At 48.5% G+C, this 20,170-nt stretch overlaps 1 protein-coding gene across 2 annotated transcripts in view; it reads left to right on the top strand.

Moving 5' to 3' along the window:
* TVP23A (trans-golgi network vesicle protein 23 homolog A) overlaps nucleotides 1-20,170 on the top strand; it is a 32,968-nt gene that overhangs the window by 12,406 nt on the left and 392 nt on the right. Inside the window, exons 1-6 of one of the 2 annotated variants that reach the window (XM_055561692.1) lie at nucleotides 3,293-3,537; nucleotides 15,440-15,584; nucleotides 16,746-16,835; nucleotides 17,068-17,196; nucleotides 18,065-18,193; nucleotides 19,089-19,148. In XM_055561692.1, coding sequence (XP_055417667.1) covers nucleotides 3,308-3,537; nucleotides 15,440-15,584; nucleotides 16,746-16,835; nucleotides 17,068-17,196; nucleotides 18,065-18,193; nucleotides 19,089-19,148 — 783 coding nt within the window. In that variant the 5' untranslated portion in view covers nucleotides 3,293-3,307. Of the gene's footprint in view, nucleotides 1-3,292; nucleotides 3,538-15,439; nucleotides 15,585-16,745; nucleotides 16,836-17,067; nucleotides 17,197-18,064; nucleotides 18,194-19,088; nucleotides 19,149-20,170 lie in introns of those variants that run through there. The other variant, XM_055561693.1, reaches the window with a different exon arrangement.

Here is a 20,170-nt window from a genome sequence, read left to right as displayed (position 1 = left end):
AAGGTTCACGATTACCAAGGAAAATAACCCACAGAATCAAGGAACTAGACAAATTTCAGTTCTCTTTGATTAGGACACAGAATTACATGTTTTGAAATTAACCCCTTACGTCTCCATCTTCTTTAGTTCCCCTTCTTTATGTTTCTTGTTAACATGAAATTGATTACATAAGCAACGCCAACAATATAGTCACCCAAGGGACATTTCTCCTGAACCATAACTCACACAGTTGAGGAAGGCATCGGGGACAGGAAGGAGGTGGTGGTTGGACGTTGGTTCCTTGATGTTCCAAGCTTGACCATGTGGACCAGGAGTGTTTAACTCGTCATTTATTTATTCCAGGGTTGACACTATTGACATTTGGGGCTGGACATTGTTTGTGGCAGGGACTGTCCTGTGCACGCTAGATGTTTAGCAGCATCTCTGGCCTCTATCCACTAGATTCCAGAAGCAGTCCCCTAGTTGCAGCAACCAAAAACATTTCCAGATGGTGCTGGCAAGGGACCCCAAATCACCTCCCATTTGAGAATCACTGATTTATTCTTTCACTCACTCATTTATTCGTTAAGTCAAGAACACCTTTCAAGAACCTTCGTGTGCCTAGCACTGTTCGAAGGACCGCAGAGAAAACTAGATGGGCATGGTCCCTGTCCTTGTGGACCTGACGTTTTAATTGGGAAGAGACAGTGAACGTATCAGCAAATATTTAAACAAAGTAACATCAGAGGGGGTATGTGCCATGAGAAAGGGGTCCAGGTCCAGGTGGCCCATTTAGATTCTAGAGGGCTCAGAGAAGGCCTGAGAAGGTGCATTTGGATTGAGACCAAAATGTGGAGGAGGAACCAGGCATGGGAAGATGCACAGGAAGAGACTTCTGGCAGAGGGAACAGCAAGTGCAAAGGCCCCGTGGTGGGAGTATAGTCTAGGGATGGTTGGAACCAGGCCAGGGTGTAGCAAGTGGGGAAGTGGGAGGAGGAGGCAGTTGGAGATTTGTTATGGAAGAGCTGCAGGGGCTTTGAAAATTCTGATGGGAAATTGGAATTGCTCTGCTTTGATGGGCAGTCTTTGGAGGGATTTGAGCAGGGGAGAGGCATGATCTGACTGACCCTTAAGAATGCTCCTGGTGACTATCAAGTGGCCTGTAGGGCAAGAAGGGTAGCAGAGAGATGTTAGGAGGCTGGTGAAGGGGCCAGGGTGAAAGATGCTGGCGGCCCGGACTGGCTGGACTCCAGGGACACACATGGGGAACTTGGCTTAAATTGACCTTTGTCCCAATTCTGCCACCTGCTGGGACTTCTGAGATTGGACAGTGACGCCTGTCACTGGGCCTGCATTCCCAAGGGATCTCAGCTCTTATCAGCATCCCCAGAGAACTCAGCAAACGAAGGACCAAAACTTCAGGGCCTCCATTCCCAAAGATGCTGAATCAGTAGGTGTTGAGATGGGTGTGACAGGCTTCTGCAATGTGATTCTGCTCTGAGCGACTTGGCATATTTTTCTACGTTGTCTATTTCTGGATTAAGTAGGGAGTGGTGTGTGTGTGTGCGTGCATGTGTGTTCACCTTCATTAGAGTATGGGTAGGTATTGATAATGGGCTTCTCTGGTGGCTTAGCGGTAAAGAATCCACCTGCAATGTGGGAGATGTGGGTTCAATCCCTGGGTTGAGAAGATCCCCTGGAGACGGAAATGGCCACCCACTCCAGTGTTCTTGCCTGGGAAATCCCAGGGACAGAGGAGACTGGTGGGCTACAGTCCATGGGGCTGTAACAGAGTTGGACTGAGCGACTAAACAACAATAGCAGGTGGTGATGCAAGGCTCAGCCATATATTCTGGCAAGTGATGCTGATGACATCTTAATCAAGACTGGCTCAGTAACTTCGGGTTGGAATCCAAAGGGAATGGCCTGGGGCTGGCCCTACTCCAGCCCGAAGGAAATTCTCTTCACACAGGGGCTCAGCCTTGGGTGTTCCATGGCCGATGACTCACTCCTCACTCATTACGGGAGTAAGGAGGCTTTCAGAATGACTCAGAAACAGCCACAGATTGTGTTAATGGATCCTCACATTTTTCCTAGCATTGCAATACAGATGTCTCTCTCCTCAGGATAGTAAAATACTTTACAAAGTGCAAAGGAACGGTCAGCCAACTGACTCCAAGCCTCTGACATACTCTCTTGGACCAGGGATAATGATGAAGAGTTGCTCAGTTGTGACCAACTCTTTGCAACCTCATGGAGTGTAGCCCACCAGGATCCTCTGTCCATGAAGATTCTCTAGGCTAGAATTCTGGAGTGGGGAGCCATGCCCTCCTCCAGGGGATCTTCCCAACCCAGGGATGGAACCCACGTCTCCCACATTGCAGGCGGATTCTTTACCAGCTAAGCCACAAGGGAAGACCAAGAATACTGGAGTGGGTAGCCTATCCCTTCTCCAGGGGATCTTCCCGACTCAGGAATTGGACTGGGGTCTCCTGCATTGCAGGTGGATTCTTTACCAGCTGAGCTACGAGTTCTTCCGTCAGGGGCTTCTAATGCCTGGTTGTTCTCAGCAGCTGCTCATGAATGAATGCGTTGGGGGCTGCAGCGTGGTGACATTCTAAGCACACTATCATTCCATCTCCATCTGTGAGCTGAAGTAATCTAGAAAGAGAAACTCCCCCTCTTCCAATAAATTGCAGGATATACTGTACAGAGAAAAGGCATAATAAATGCTCCATGCTTGCCCTTCATTTTTCCATTTTCTAAGCGATGAGTTTCGCTCCCCAGCATCCCCCATAAGTGACCACTGAGGGTTTTGCATAAGTATCACATGACTCACAGATTCAGACCTTCTTATTGCTTTTCAGGTTCTCCCATCTTTGGCCAATGGGAGTGTCTACCCATTGGCCTCTGAATGTTTTGACCTGGCTCTTACAGTCTTTGACAGCTTCCTTGTGATCTGGGATGTTCCAATCCCGTATTCATTTCTTATTCATTTCTCCATCTGTGCCTGGAGGCATCACTTCTCCAGGGAGCTCTGGCTCCTTTGGAGAAGGGAGTTTAGAAGCCACAGTCTGGGTTTGTCTCCTGCGCCAGCTCTCCGGCTCTGTGAGCAGGGAGTGCATCAGGCAGGGCTGATATTAATAGCATCTCTCAGTGGATGTATTCTGGGGAGTCACTTGTCACCAAGCATGTGTCCCCTTTCAGTTGCTCCGTGGGTCTCTGCGAGACAGCTGACAGGTGGAAACTGACAGATGAAACTCTGGGCGGATTCTGCCCCTCAGAGCAGCTGCTAGCCTGTAGGGCACCTTTGTGCAAATCAGAAGAGATGACCCTTCCACCCTTCCTTGGGCAGATGGTTCCTCCAAGGCCTGCAGCTGAAGAGCTGAGCATGTGTAGATTTGCAGCTTCTTTGCTGCTGCTTTGCTCCAACTGCTTCTTTGCTCCAGGCCAGGGGCAATTTGCTTCAAGACTCCCTGAGCTTCTGACCCCTCAACTGCAGAGGCTCTCTGTCCCTTTCCAGCCTTGCTTATGTTCTCTGGGCTCATTTATCCCCAGGTAGGTGTTGTGGGTTGATTTATATCCTTCCCAAGAGATATATGTGGGCGTCCTTACCTCCAGGGCCTCAAAATGTGACCTCACTTGGCAATAGGGTCTTTGCAGATGTGATTAGCTAAGATGAGGGCATCCTGGAGTAGGCTGGGGCCCTAGTCCCGTATGATTAGTGTCCTTGAAAGAAGGCAGCTGTGTGAAGACCGACACATGAAGCAGGCCACGCAACAATGCAGGCAGAGGCTGAAGTGATGGAGATACAAGCCGAGGAATCCCAAGGGTGCTGGCTGACGTCAGAAGATAGGAGAGGGGGCCTGGGATGGGTTTTTCCCTAGAGTGTCCAGAAGGAACCAAGCCTGCAGACACAGAGATTTTGGTGTTTTGCTTTGTTTTTTTTTTTGAGCACAATGAAATGATGGGTTTTAAGACAACATGATCTTGGTGTTACCCAGTTTGCTGTGTTTTGTTTTAGCAGCCCTGGGAAGCAAAAACAGCACTTTCCTATATTCCCTGCTACTCTGACCGTGGTCCATGGAAGAGCAGCATCAGCATCACCTGGGTGCTCATTAAAACGCAGACTCCTGGGCCCCACCCAGACCTCCTGAATCAGAGTCTGCATTTAACAAGCGAGCCAGGTGGTGGCGATCCAGTGACCAAGACGCTATGCTTTCACTGCTGAGGGCCCGGGCTCAGTCCCTGGTCGGGGAACTAAGATCCCACAATCCTTAAAAAGGAAAAAAAAAAAGCGAGAGAGCCAGGTGGTGCGTATGTGGAAAAGCGCTGCGTCATACAATAGTATAACAGGAATGATTAGCCACCAGGGCAAATGCACAGTTATTTCTGATAAGAGCGGGTATTGAACTCATTATTGAACCAGGCAGTATATTGAGTCCTTCTTTGCCTGTGATTCTCACGTAATCTTCCTGGCAGCTCCGTGCAGTTGGTACTTCTTACTCCAGAGAACACGATTCACACTAATAGTGATTGAACGACGTCTCCTGGTGTTGTGCAATTCAGTAGTCCTGACTCTTATCCCGTTTTACAGATGAGGAAACTGGGACACACGGAGAGGTTAAGTCACTTGCTCAAGGTCACACAGGTCCTCAGGGGAGGAGCTGAGATTTGAATCTGTGAATTTGTCTCTGAACTTGTACCCATGACCCTTTCTACTCACCTCGCCTGCCCTCCAAAGGAGAGCTGATGAAGGCAGCCTCTCTCTCTCCCTCCCCACCCCAATTTCTTCTCCCTTTTAACTTGTAAAATAACACATAACATCAAATTGACCGTTTTAACCATTTGGGAGTGAATGATTCGGGGCTTCCCTGGTGGTCTGGTGGCTGAGTCGGAGCTCCCAGTGTAGGAGGCCCAAGTTCCATCCCTGGTCAGGGAACTAGATCCCACAATCTACAACTAAGACTTGGCACAGCCAAATAAATATTAAAAAAAATAATAATGATTCGGTGGCATTTAGGGTGTTGACAATACTACGCAGCCATCCTAACTGTCTCATTCCGGAATAATTTCATCACCCCAAAAGGCAACCCCATAGCCATGAAGCAGTCACTCTCTGTCCTCTGATAATCGCTTACCTGCTTTCCGTCTCTGTGAGTTGGCCTGTTCTGGACTTTTCACAAGAATGGAATCCTACACTGTGGGACCTGTCATGTCTGACTTCTTTCACTTAGTATGTTTCCATGGTTCCTCCGTGTGGTTGCATGTGTTGATAGTACTCCAATAATTTTTTCATGTTTTTTTTTTTTTTCTCAGTTGTTAAATATGCATGACAAAAAAAATCTACCATTTTAAGCATCTCAAGTCGGTGGCAGTAAGTCCGATCACACTGTTGTGTCACGGACAACCGTCCGCCTCTAGAACCCCTTCAACTCCCCACGTGGAGATCCTGTGAACGTGAAGCAATCACCTCCCATTTCCTCCTCCCTCCAGCCACCGGGACCCTATATTCTGCTTTCTGTCTCTATGAATTTGCCTCTTCCGGGTAGCTTACATAAGTGAAATCTTACAGTATCTGTGTGTTTGTGCCTGGCCTCTTTCACCGAGCCTAAGGTTGTCGAGGTTCGCCCACACTGGAGCAGGTTTCCACGCTTCATTCCCTTTCATGGCTGAGTGACACCCCATTGCATGGAGAGTCCATTGATGGACTTTTGGGCCGCTTCCGCCTCGTGGTGACTGTGAACGTTGCCTCTGTGAAACTTCGTGTGCAAGGTTTTGTTTGAAGGCCTGTTTTTGGCTCTTCTGTGTTCCCCTTTCATTTGAAAATGCTGGGTCTTTAAGGAATCTGGTCCATGGTTTGCACAGCAGCAGCGGCGGGGAGTGGGCAGTAGCTAGGGTCCGTGGGGAGGAATCAGCCCTGGAGCCCTCGAGGAGAAGCTTGGGTCCCCGCAGAGGGCCCAGCCAGGGCTGAGCGGCCAGGGGCCTGCTGACCCATCTCTGGGGGTTCCCTTTGCCCAGCATTTTGCAGCTCCGCATACCCAGCTGATTGGAGTAGGGCATGGCAACCCACTCCAGTCTTCTTGCCTGGAGAATCCCATGGACAGAGGAGCCTGGTCGGCTACAGTCCATGCGGTCACAAAGAGTGGGACACGACTTAGCAACTCAACCACTATACCCAGCTGATAAAGATGGGATGTCTCTTTAAAAAGAAATAAAGAACAGAAACTAGAGGGGTAAACTGTGGCGGCCAGAGGGAAGTCTGTTCTTTTATTCACTTCCATACTCAGACCTCTGTCATGCTGACCTTTGAATCAAAGCTCTGAGCGCTTAGCAACCAGCATCTGTTGAGACATCCCAGCAGCCCCAGGCATGCCTTCCTGGCCCAGATGTTGGGCGAGGATGAGGATGTGCTGTCATCTGAAACAAGAAGTTGGAGTCTGAAGGGTGATGGCGCTAACGTTGCATCTGGAGCATTCTAGAAAAGTCCGTCTAGCCCCCGCAGCTCACCTGCTGGGTTAGCAAGGCTTTTTTAAGTGTGGGTTCCTTCCTCCCTCTTTGTCCTCATGACTGAGTTTACCTTGAAAATAGAACAAAGGAGGACTCCTGGATGGCAACGAGCGTGCAGATCTCGTTAAAATGAAGATTTGGGCTCAGGAGGCCTGGGGTAGGCCACTGATCCTGCCTTGCTAACACGCTCCAGGGCACGAGGGGAAGGGAACAGGTGGATATGGTCTTAGTCGTCACTCTCTGGGGTCCCCTTCCCTGCCACATCTTCCTGGTGACATACTGCTGTTAGCCTGAGAGCCACCTGACTCTGTGTGGGTGTCAGGGCTGAAGAAATACAGAGTAGCATCCTGCTTCTTTTCAACAATGAGGAAAGAGCATCCAATGGAAAGCATCCAAAAAGATCATCACCAGCCAAGGCTTTTTCTCACTTTCTCCCATTCTCAAAAATTTTGACCATGAATGAATCAAACAATATGTAGAGTGATATTAACAACATGCCCCCCTCTGGTCTGGCACCGTAGGTGTTTTTCCTCCTAGAAGCCTTGGCCATCTGAGGGTAAATGCTATTCTCCCATTTCACAGATGAGTAAACCGAGGCTCTGAGCGGTTTAGTGCCCTGTCCAGAACCATGTACACAGCAAGGATGGAGCGTGAGCGTGGATCAAGGCTTTCTGTCTTTCACTGTACTGACTGTCCAGTTTGGAGGTGGGTGGGCATTTTTACTCTACAGAGAGGGGTTGCCTTTCTGTTTTGCAGAGGAACTGGTAAGCCCAGAAGGACGGACCTATTTTCTGGAATTTTCCTTATGCATCCAGCTGTAGCAGCCAGTTACTCAACTGGGGATTTTTAGGTCTGATTTTTTTTTTTTTTTTGACCACAGATGGCCCCCAGAATAGCAACCTATAGACCTTTTATTCTTTTTCTTCTGAAACGTGCCTTGGCTCGATGCAAAGTCGAGTCTACCTCTGATGATTTCTTTATTTTTCTATTTTTTAATTCAGATTTACATAAAAGTACAGAGAACAATGCCCCTGGTGTTCCCATTGCTCAGCTTCAGTCATGATCAACACATGGCCAGACTATTTCGTCTTTACCTCCGCCCACTCCCCACACCGAGATTATTTTGGAGCAAATTCTAGACATCATCTCAGATGCTATTTTTGTAGCAAAGTAAAGGAAGGACAAAAGATACTGTCTTTCTAAAGACCTTTGCCACAGTGAAAAGCAGAAGGCTTTTCAGAGTATTTGAAAGATGATAGAATTGATGCTTTTGAACTGTGGTGTTGGAGAAGACTCTTGAGAGTCCTTTGGACTGCAAGGAGATCCAACCAGTCCATTCTGAAGGAGATCAGCCCTGGGATTTCTTTGGAAGGAATGATGCTAAAGCTGAAACTCCAGTACTTTGGCCCCCTCATGCGAAGAGTTGACTCATTGGAAAAGACCCTGATGCTGGGAGGGACTGGGGGCAGGAGGAGAAGGGGACGACAGAGGATGAGATGGCTGGATGGCATCACCGACTCGATGGACGTGAATCTGAGTGAACTCCGGGAGTTGGTGATGGACAGGGAGGCCTGGCGTGCTGCGATTCATGGGGTCGGAAAGAGTTGGACACGACTGAGCGACTGAACTGAACTGAAGTATTTAAAATAGGATGTTTGATAAAGAATTACTTTTCAAAGTATTTTAACCAATAAAGGGCAACTTTTAAAGAAACTATTAAATCACTGCGGAATGGAGACTTAAATCAAACTTTTGCCCCCGATTTGAATGTGCTTTAAGTTTGTAAGGGGACCTCCCTGGCAGTCCAGTGGTTTAGACTTCACCTTCCATTGCAGAGTGTATGGGTTTGATTCCTGGTTGGGAAGCTGAGATCCCACACGCCTCTCAGGCAAAAAACCAAAGCATGAAACATGCAGTATTGTAACAAATTCAATAAAGACTTTAAAAATGGCCCATATTAAAAAAAAAAATCTTTTAAAAAAAGGAAGTTTGCTGGGAAGGGGATGTGTGTGCCTGGGGTACATGGTCCTCTCCAACCCCACCCCTGACTTTACTCTGGCTAGACAGAGCACCACCCCCAACCTGTGACCATTCTTAAGAGTGGTTTTAGGTTTACCGAAAAACTGAGCAAAAAGTACAGAGAGTTCCCCTAAGCCCCTCCCCACCCCGAAGTTCCCCCATGGTTATCATCTTGCAGTACCGTCACACATTTGCTGTGATGAACCAGTGCGTTGTTTGCTAAAGTCCATAGTTTCCATCAGGGCTCATCCTTGACGTGGTACCTTCCCTTGTTGCTGTTTAGCTGCTCAGTGTGTCTGACTCTTTGCGATCCCGTGCACTGCAGCACGCCAGGCTTCCTTGTCCTTCACAGCCTCCCAGAGTTTGCTCAAACTCATGTTCATTGAGTCGGTGATGCCTTCTATAGGCTTTGACAAACGTATAATGGCATGTATCCACCATGACAGTGGTGGATACAGACCAGTGGTCATACAGACCAGTTTCACTGCTCTGAACATCCCCTGGGCTCCAACTATTCATCCTCCTCGTCTCTACACGCTGCCAACCATTGATCTTTTTCCTGTCTCTGTAGCTGAGGCTTTTCCAAAATGTCATAGAGTTAGATCCATACAGTATGTCATCTTTTCAGCCTGGCTTCTTTCACTGTGTAGTGTGCATTAAGGTCCCTGCATGTCTTTTCATGGCTTGAGAGCTCATTTCTTTTTTGTGCCGAAAAATAAAATATTCCTTTGTGTGGATGTACTATGATGTGTCCATTCACTTATTAAAGGATATCTTGGTGCTTCCAGCTGGGGGCAGTTATGACTAAAGGGCTTCCCAGGTGGCGAAAAAACCTGCCTGCCAGTGCAGGAGATGTAAGAGACACAGGTTTGATCCCTGGGTTGGGTAGACCCCCTGGAGGAGGGCACGGCAACCCTCTGCAGCATTCTCGCTCAGTTAGAGGAGCCTGGTAGGCTATGGTCCATGGGGCCGCAGAGTCGGACACGACTGAGGGACTAAGCATCTGCAGCAGCACACATACGGTAAATCTCATTCATCCTAAATGTACAGGTGGATGAATTTTTATACAGATGCACGTGAGGGATCAAGATGTGGGACATCTCCAGCATCACAAGCCCTCTTGTGTGTCAGTCACTGCTCTTGCCTTCACTGCTCTGACTTCAGGCACAATCCATTGTTTCTGCCAGTCGGGCAGCTCCTGCCCTATAGCTTTGGAAGTAGGCGGTGAAGTAGTGGGGAGAGGTCATTACTGGCAGTTTGATTCATTTTGGTTTGTCTTGATGCTGCTGCTGCTGCTAAGTCACTTCAGTCGTATCCGACTCTCTGCGACCCCATAGACGGCAGCCCACCAGGCTCCCCCGTCCCTGGGATTCTCCAGGCAAGAACACTGGAGTGGGTTGTCATTTCCTTCTCCAATGCATGAAAGTGAAAAGTGAAAGTGAAGTCGCTCAGTTGTGTCTGACTCTTTGTCGATCCCATGGACTGTAGCCCACCAGGCTCCTCTGTCCATGGGATTTTCCAGGCAGGAGTACTGGAGTGGGATGCCATTTCCTTCTCCCTAATTTCATCATCAAATTCTTCCTGCCTGTCTAGAGCAGGGATTGGCATGAGTTCTGGTTAGATATTTTCAGCTCTGCCAGAGAATGAGTGAGCATGGCTGCATTCAAATAAAACTTTATTTACGGAAACAGGAAGTGGAGTTTGGACGGTAGTTTGTGAATCCAGGATGTTCTCAGTCGCTAAGTCATGTCCGACTCTTTGGGACACCATGGACTGTAGCCCACCAGGCTCCTCTGCCATGGAATTCTCTAGGCAAGAACATTGGAATGGGTTGCCATTTCCTACTCCAGGGAATCTTCCCAACCCAGGGATTGAACCCACGTCTCCAGCGTCCCCTGCATTGGCAGGTGCATTCTTTACCACTGAGCCACCAGGGAAGCCCCAAAACCAGGACAGAGCAGTGATTTTCCTTTGTAAAGTTCATGGCCATTTGTTGTTGTTCAGTCACCAACTTGTGTCTGACTCTTTGTGACCCCGTGGACTGCAGCACGCCAAGCTTCCATGTCCCTCACCATCTCCTGGAATTTGCCTAAGTTCAAGTTCATTGAATCAGTGATGCCATCCAACTATCTCATCCTCTGTCACCCTCTTCTCCTTCTGCCTTCAATTTTTCCCAGCATCAGGGTCTTTTCCAATGAGTTGGTTCTTCGTATCAGGTGGCCAAAGTATTGGAGCATCAGCTTCAGCATCAGTCCTTCCAATGAATATTTAGGGTTGATTTCCTTTAAGACTGATTGGTTGGATTTCCTTGCAGTCCAAGGGACTCTCAAGAGTCTTCTCCAGCACCAGAAACTGAAAGCATCATGTCCAGGCCCCATTCCAAATCTAAACCCACATGTCATGGGACCAGGGTAGCCTTGTGAGCATTTTAAGGCCTCCTCAGGTAACTTTCAAGCACATATCATGCAAACCTACTGGCTTTCCCTCCACAGGGGGAGACAAGATGTGTGCTGGGCCCAGAACTGTGAAAGTGGCTTTGAATTTAAACAAAAGCCCAGCTAGACCCTACTGACCTTGACTTAGGTAATCTCATTTCCCTTTTCACCGCCTATCATTCTCTCTTCTTCCTCCTCTTGAGATAACAGGCTTCTGTCCTGGGTTGGAGGGGGCAGGATGGATACTGATCAGAAAATACTTCTGTAAAAGCAGTAAAGAACCCACCTGCCAATGCAGGAGATGCACATTTGATCCCTGGTTTGGGAAGATCCCCTGGAAGAGGGCATGACAACCCACTCCAATATTCTTGCTGGAAAATCCCATGGACAGAGAAGCCTGATGGACTATAGTCCATGGGGTCACACAAAGAGTCGAACCAACTGAGCACGCACAGTTGAGGATGAGGAAGTTTCCTTGGTGAAAGCGGAGGGGCTGGGGCGTTATGGGGGAGATCAGGAGTCTTGGGGGATCCCTGCAGAGATGAAAAGTCAGCCCCTGGGGAATGAGAGAGAGAAAGTGTGGTCAGAGGGGGAATTTTACAGTTTGGCTCCTTGGATGGGTAACAGTTTTGAGCACGTGTGAGATTGTCAGCTGTTCACAACGACTGAGCATGGTGTGTGTTTCAGGCACTGTATACCTGCCACCTTCACTTAATCTTTTTAAGCAAATAATCTCGGCAGGGGCTTCCATGGGCCCTCCCATTTTACAGAAGCAGAGACTGAGGCAATGAGAAGTTCTGTACCTTAGGGACAGCTGTGGAGCTACTCAGAGGTTGGACCCTGGCAGTCGGGCATCTCTGTACTGTTTGCCTCTCAAGGCGCAGGCACCAAGTGGGTGCCTGGGATGAGGGAGTTGGAAGCTGGTGGCGTTGAGAGGTGGAGATGACTGTTGGCTCATATGTGCTCCGAGGCTGTAGAGGTGGCCAGAGAGAAGGCTGAGGGCACAGGGGACCCCATATCAGGGAAGGGTGGGTAGGCTCAAACCATAGCCTTCCAAACTCAGAATTTGAAAGCTGATCTCGGAGCTCACATTTGTGTTAGCGGAGGGAGACGGGTGAGCTGGGGCCCAGCCTAGGCAGACTGCAGGGAGAGGGGGTGAGGGTTTGGAGAGCTGTCCAGAGAACAGCCCACGTAAAACAGGATTAAGCATTATTTGAAAGTACAATAGGAGTCCTTTTCTGCTTGCTTTGGGCTTGGTTTGGATACTTAAAATAACAGCAGCAACAACAATAATGATACCGTCCATTCAAGTTAAGGAAACAGTCAGTTAACCAGGACTCAATTAAAGCAGAACCTTCCAACAAGTGGAATTTTTTCTGCATTTTATTTCAGGAAACCACAGTCAGAAAAAGAAAAATAGTGGGTGGGCAGGGGATTTATTTGAAGGCATAACTTCCAGGTTTCACCTTGGATTAGTGAACACTTGGGCCTCTGTACACCTTTTAAGTCTGTATTGTTCTACAAAAAAGACAGATGTTCCCAGTAAGCCCAAAGGGACTGGATTACAAGGTTCAACACAACAAATATTTGCTGAGAATCTTAAAGCCAGGTGCTCTTGGGGATATAAAAATGGTCTCTGCCCTCAAAGGACATTGGAAAAGGATTCATTTATCTTTGGGTGAAGGGCTTCCCAGGTGGCTCAGCGGTAAAGAATCTGCCTCCAAGCAGGAGACTCGGCTTTGATCCCTGGGTTGGGAAGATCCCCTGGAGGAGGAAACGGCAACCCACTCCAGCATTCTTTTTTTTTTAAATAATTTTATCTATTTATGGCTGGGCAGGGTCTTCATTGGTGCGCGAGGGCGTTCTCTAGTTGCGGAGTGGGGGCTACTCTTTGTTGCAGGCCCTAAAGTACGCAGATTTCAGTAGTTGGGCACATGGGCTTAGTTGCTCCGCAGCATGTGGAATCTTCCTGGACCAGGGATCGAACCCGTGTCCTCTGCATTGGCAGGCATTTTCTTATCCACTGCGCCACCTGGGAAGTCCCCACTCCAGCATTCTTGCCTGGGAAATTCCATGGACAGAGGAGCTTGGCGGGCTACAGTCCATGGAGTTGCAAAGAGTTGGACATGATTTAGCAGCTAAGCATGCAATGCATGCATCTTTGGGTGAAGGGGGCGAAATTATGTTAAGACAATTAAATCCTCAATAATGTGTAAGGCAAAAAGAGGTATCAGAGGCGGACTTCCCTGATGGTCTAGTGGTTAAGACTCTGCGTTTCCACTGCAGGGGGCACAGGTTTGATCCCAGTTCAGGGAACCAAGGTCCCACATGCCATGTGGTGTGATCAAAAGAAAACAGTATAAGAGATTCCCCAGAGTCTTGTCTTCTGGAACAATCAGGTTTGGAAGTGCCATGCGATCACATCTAATTCTTAAATGCCTCTGGTTCAATCAGATGCCAGGAGAGCTCGGCATCTGAAAGGCACAGGTGAGAACCTTCTGGAGAACAGCTGGCATTGGGTACAGCCCCTTCTTCCTTTGTAAGAGGAGGAGTAAGTGCCAAGGTCATCACACCCTGCATCTGAATCTTAGCTGACATCCCCGTGGGAGTCAGGAGCCCATCGTGCTACAGGAGCCTCCACGGTGTTCACCCTGACCGCCTTCCTTCTCGGAGATCAAGCAGGCTCGTCCCCCGAAGGCCTGTTGGCTGCCTTTAGACGTGGCAAGTTGGAGGCTCCCAGGCCCTGTGAAACACAGCCTGCGGCATTTTATTGACACAATTAGTGGCCGTCATTTAAAACTCAGATTTCCCACAGAAGGTCTAGGTTTCTAGCTTCCTGCAGAGATATCAGGTCTGGCAATACTGGGTTAGTTTGCTAGTGTCAAGTTGCCCGCCCTCTTTCCCCAGCAATGAATTACTACCTGTCATGGGGCAGAAAACTAAGATCACGGCATCTGGTTCCATCACTTCATGGCAAATAGGTGGGGAAACAATGGAAACAGTGGCTGTCTTTATTTTTGGAGGGCTCCAAAATCACTGCAGATGGTGACTGCAGCCATGAAATTAAAAGACTCCTTGGAAGAAAAGTTATGACCAACCTAGCATATTAAAAAGCAGAGACATTACTTTGCCAACAAAGGTCCGTCTAGTCAAGGTTATGGTTTTTCCAGTAGTCATGTATGGATATAAGAGTTGGACTGTAAAGAAAGCTGAGCACTGAGGAATTGATGCTTTTGAACTGTGGTGCTGGAGAAGACTCTTGAGAGTCCCTTGGACTGCAAAGACATCCAACCAGTCCATCCTAAAGGAGATCAGTCTTGAGTGTTCATTGGAAGGACTGATATTGAAGCTGAAACTCCAATACTTTGGCCACCTAATGTGAACAGCTGACTCATTTGAAAAGACCCTGATGCTGGGAAAGATTGAGGGCAGGAGGAGAAGGGGATGACAGAGGATGAGATGGCTGGATGGTGTCACCGACTCCATGGACATAAGTTGACTAAACTCCAGGAGTTGGTGATGGACAGGGAGGCCTGGCATGCTGCGGTCCATGGGATCACAAAGAGTCAGACACAACTGAGCAACTGAACTGAATGGGGCTTGCAGGATCAATTTCTTTTTTTTTTTTTTATTTATTTTATTGAAGTAGAGTTGATTTACAATATTGTGTTAGTTTCTGCTGTACAGCAAAGTGATTCAGCAGTTATACATGGATATACATTCTGTTTCATATTCTTTTCGATTAGGTTTATTACAGGATATTGACTATAGTTCCCTGTGTACAGGAGGACCTTGCTGTTGCTCCATCCTCTATATATAATACTTTGCATCGGCTAATGCATCCCTTAGTCCATTCCTCCCCAACCCCTTGTCCTTGCATACGGCCTGCTTTCTGGCTCCAGGGTTAAATGCTGCTCATCACCATCATTCCTTGGAGAAGGAAATGGCAACCCACTCCTGTAGTCTTGCATGGACAGAGGAGCCTTGTAGGCTACAGTCCATGGGGTCATAAAGAGTCGGACACGACTGAGCAACTTCACTTCATCACCAGCACCAGTGGTTTGGACCTGGACATGCCCACGTGGTCCCCGCTGATGTGAGGCTTCTGAACCCATGGGCTGCATGTGACCACGCAGCTCAGTTACTGGCGGAATAACCCAACATTTCCCTTTGGGGAACTGGTCATTGTTGCTGCTAGGCAGGAAGGCGGTGATCAGTGTCACGATACACTTGAAAAGTGACCCAGTTTCGAAGAGGGCAAGTGATATTTGCAGTCAGATTATGGGAAAGTACTGGATTCTTCGAGGGTGGGAAAAATGTTGGTGTGATGAGGATGGTTTTGAGTCTTCTAGGCGAGTGATGCTTTCTCTGAGCTGTGCCCTGGTGGAGTTTGGGTTGAGACGCACAGGGAACATGTGGGTCCTGGAAACCACAGAGCACGTTTGGCCGCTGTCCTTGGGGCCCTGGTCTGAGCGGGCTTCTGGGTTCTTTCCTAGGCACCCGGTGGCCACGTTTTTCCACCTGTTTTTCCGTGTGAGTGCCATCGTCACCTACGTGGGCTGTGACTGGTTCAGCAAGAGCTTCGTGGGCTGTTTTGTGACTGTGCTTCTCCTCCTGTCCTTTGACTTCTGGTCTGTGAAGGTGAGCCCCGGCCCCCCGCGACCTGTGACTCCCTCTCCCGAAACACGGGCTGCGTTTCCAGCCACTTGCTGACCTTTATGCACACTTGAGAATACTGAGCCAACATCACTTAAAATCAGAGGAAAAAAGTACATTATATAGTTGAATAAATGGTTTCTGGGTGGTCACTGCCATGCTTGCAGACACGTACTATGTGAGGGAGACAAGTCCATAGGGTTTTAGGGTTTTTGTAAATTTCACATATCATATCATAAATAATGTATTTTAAAATTCTATAAAATAGGAGTACATATATATATATGACATATGTGTATGTATGTCTGGGGAGTCTGTCTTTTTTGTGAATGGAACTTAATTTTAAAAAGTTTTTATTGGAATATAGTTGATTTACGATGTTGTGTTAGTGTCCAGCATACAGCAAAGTGAATTAGTTACACATACGTCTTCTCTTGTTAGATTCTTTTCCCATGTAGGTCATTAAAGTATTGAGTAAAGTTCCCTGAGCTATACTGTAGGTACTTATTAGTTATCTATTTTATATATGGGTTCCCCTGATAGCTCAGTTGGTAAAGAATATGCCTACAATGCAGGAGACCCCAGTTCCATTCCTAAGTCAGGAAAATCTACTGGAGAAGGGATAAAATATATATATTTTACATATAGTAGTATGTATATGTCAATCCCAATCTCCTAATTTATCACTCCCCCACTTCCTCCCCCAGTAACCCTAAGATTATTTTCTGTATCTATAACTAATTCTGTTTTGTAAATAAGTTCATTTGCATCAGATTCCACATATACGCCACGTCATATCTGTCCTTCTCTGTCTGACTTACTTCACTCAGTGTGATAATCTCTAGGTCCATCCATGTTGCTGCCATGGCATTATTTCATTCCTTTTTATGGCTGAGTTATATGCCATTTTATATATGTACCACATCTTCCTGATCCATTCCTTTGTCGATGGACAGGTAAGTTGCTTTTTAAGGTAAGCTTAGTTAAGAATTATAGACCTTAAAACTGATTTCGAGAAAGCCCCACTGTTCAGTCCCCCTCTCCTCAGGTTTGACATGAATTGGTCACTTTTATTCATCCAGGAAAAGATGAGGCCTCTTTCTTGACCTGTGATCTGCTTAGGAGCATTCTGTCTACTTTTCTCAGAATGTAACCGGACGACTCATGGTGGGTCTTCGCTGGTGGAACCAGATTGATGAAGACGGGAAAAGCCACTGGATTTTTGAAGCCAGAAAGGTATCTTCCAATACTTGTCAAGCTAGAGCTGAGAAAACGGCTGTGGAAAGGCCCTATGGGTTCTTTTCGAGCTCTGCATGATCTGATCCCTGCTGGACACAGGGCCCATGGCGGCTGGTGCCCGTTCAGAGCCCCCACTGGCAGAAGCCTGTGTGATATTAACGAAAATCAGACCACGCTCCTTTGGGACCGTTCCTGCGAGTTGTGCAACCGTATCTCTTTCTTGCCGCAGGTCTCTCCAGACATGGTGGCTGCCACGGAGGCGGAAGCGCGGGTCTTCTGGCTCGGCCTCATCGTCTGTCCCATGATTTGGATCGTGTTCTTTTTTAGCTCCTTATTTTCCTTGAAGCTCAAGTGGCTGGTAAGGCAACACTTGCTCAGATGTCTGTACAGAACTGGCAGTTGCAGAAGTGGGTTTTTGTTCTTGATTGAGCGATCGATGGATTGAAACAGCTTTATTGAGAAAGAATTCACATACCAGGCAGTGCCCTCATTTTGTGTGTATGATTCGGGAGCTTCCCAGGTGGCTCAGTGGTCAAGAATCCACCTGCCAAGCAGGAGACAGGTTTGATCCTTGGGTCAGGAAGATCCCCTGGAGAAGGAAAGGGCAACCCACTCCAGTATTCTTGCCTGGGAAATCCCATGGACAGAGAAGCCTCGAGGGCTACAGTCAGCAAAAAAGCGAAAGTCGCTCTGTCGTGTCCGATTCTTTGTGAGCCCGTGGGCTGTAGAGTGGGGTCACAAAGAGCTGGACACGACCGAGCGACTGAACAACAGAACAAGTCTGTCCTCAGGCCTGTGCAGCCAGCACCAGAGTCAGTTTTAGGAAATTTTTATCACCCCAGGAGATCCTGAGCCCTTTAGCCATGACCCTCCCCGTGCCTCTGTTCCCTTACCCCGTTTGTGAAAGTGTTAGTCGCTCAGTTATGACCAACTCTTTGTGATCCCATGGCCTGTGGCCTGCCAGGCTCCTCTGTCCAGGGAATTCTCCAGGCAAGAATACTGGAGTGGGTAGCTGTTCCCTTCTCCAGAGGATCTTCCCAATCCAGGAATCAAACCAGGGTCTCCCGCATTTCAGGCAGATTCTTGACCACTGAACCACCAGGGAAGCTCTCCATAAAGGTTGCCGAACACTGGTGGGCATGGGCCGGAACCACTCCTGCTTGGTTTGGGAGGAACATTTCAATCCGTGCTCTCAGGAGAATGACCTCCGCTTTGTTTAAGTGCAGGCCCTCGTGATAGCTGGGATCTCTCTCCAAGCCGCCAACCTGTATGGCTACGTCCTGTGTAAGATGGGAGGCGAGAGCGACATCAGCAAAGTCACAGCCAGTTTTCTGTCCCAGACGGTGTTCCAGACGGTGAGTTACTCAAGTCTGACTCCTGGACCCCTGATCTCCAGACACTTGGAAGTCCCGGAGGCCTGCTGGCAGTGGCAATTGATGATGTTTTTCTGTATCAGCCAGGCTGCCAGTGTTAGCTGGGTTTTTGTGATTGTGGTTTGTGGTTAAAATGTGCACAACAAAATTTACCCTTTTAGCCATTTTTAAGCGTACAGTTCAGTATACCCACATCATCATGCTGCCACAACTCTTTCATCCAAGCAAACTCTGTACCCACTAAACATTTAATTCATTCTCCACCCTCCCCAACCCCAATAAACTCCAGGCAACCACCTACTTTCTACCCGCATGAGTCTGACTAATCTAGGGACCTCACGTAAGTGGAATCACATAGCGCTTGTCATTTTGTGATTGCCATTGTTGGTTTAGTGATTTCTTTAAACTACAGAGGGCTTCCTTGGTGACTCAGACAGTGAAGAGTTTGCCTGCAGTGGAGGATACCTGGATTCGATCCCTGGGTTGGGAAGCTCCTTTGGAGAAGGGAATGGCAACCCACTCCAGTATTCTTGCCTGGAGAATTCCGTGGACAGAGGAGCCTGGTGGGCTACAGTCCACAGGGTTACAAAGAGTCTGACATGACTGAAAGACTAAACAACAATAGAATTAAAGCCGTTACAATTTTTTTAAACCTAGCCTGAGTTCTAGAAGCAACAGACAGATCGTCTAAACGTGACCAGGCTCTTCCTGAAATGGTTCGAGCTATCTTAAGTGTTAACAGTGCAGCTTTAAGCCAAGACTTCGAGCAAGCAGCCCTGAAGCCTTTCGGCTCACTGTGGCTTGCTCTGGCCTTGATTCGGCAGTCAGGGCACGCACACGTGGGACAGAAAGCCAGGGCTGTCTCTTCCCCTTGCAGGCCTGTCCCAGCGACTTTCAGAAGCCTGGCCTCGAGGGGCTGGAGATTCACAAGCATTAGGTAAGCGGTGGGGTCAAGATGGTGGCCTGGACGGTGCAGGGCTAGGGGCTCTGGTGGAAGCGTGGCTCCCCAGGCTCAGCTGGGCTTGTGGTTGGGGTGGCCTCCCAGCGGGCCCGAGCAGCCTGTGTGCACAGTTCGGGGCGGGGGGAGACCAACCTGTGTGCTGGGCCCTCCTGGGCTGGGTGGCCTCACGGCCCTTTAGAGGGGTCCCACCTGCCTCACCTTAAACAGATGCAGATTTGACCCTGGGCAGGCAAGGGGGGCAGGTGACGGGAGGAGTGGGAAAGAGCAGGGGACGTGTGCCCCTTCCACTTCCGTGCCCGGAGTCAGAGGGGAAATGGGAATTTCCTCTTTCCTAAGCTGCTCTCAGTTCCTGTGAGTCTTTCAAACGGTGAGCGTCTCAGGGCAATAAGGCTCTCTTACACTTTGGATCTCTCCTTTCATGCAACTTTAAAAACCCTGTAAATTGTCGTGTCTGGCACTGGAAATTGCCAGATATACATGCTGTGCTTAGTCAGTTGTGTTCGACTCTGTGACCCCATGGACTGTAGCCCGCCAGGCTCCTCTGTCCATGAGGATTCTCCAGGCAAGAATACTGGAGTGGGTTGCTATGCCCTCCTCCAGGGATCTTCCCGACCCAGGGCTCAAACCTGGGTCTCCTGCATTGCAGGGGGATTCTTTACCAGCTGAGCCACCAGGGAAGCCCACTGCCAGATACAGTAAGCACATAATTCCTGTATGGGGTGTCTGCACTGACCCCCAGTTCTGTTCATGCAGGTGATTCGCGGGCTTTTGACTGTGCGGCTGCATCCTGTGCACTGAGCTCGGCCCAAGCCCCAGTGGGAGGCTCTGTCGCTATTTGAATTTTTCCTCTATCTGAGAAAAGCGTAGGGTCTGCACTACACTCTCAGTGGTAAAGAATCCGCCTGCCAATGCAGGAGACTCGGGTTTGACCCCTGGGTTGGGAAGATTCCCTGGAGTAGGAAATGGCAACCCACTCCAGTGTTCTTGCCTGGAGCATT

This window comes from Bubalus kerabau, chromosome 23 (genome assembly GCF_029407905.1).
Source record: "Bubalus kerabau isolate K-KA32 ecotype Philippines breed swamp buffalo chromosome 23, PCC_UOA_SB_1v2, whole genome shotgun sequence".
Taxonomy (NCBI): Eukaryota; Metazoa; Chordata; class Mammalia; order Artiodactyla; family Bovidae; genus Bubalus; species Bubalus kerabau.
The sequence above is the reverse complement of the archived record's forward strand: the minus strand, read 5'-3'. Positions and strand labels throughout refer to the sequence as shown.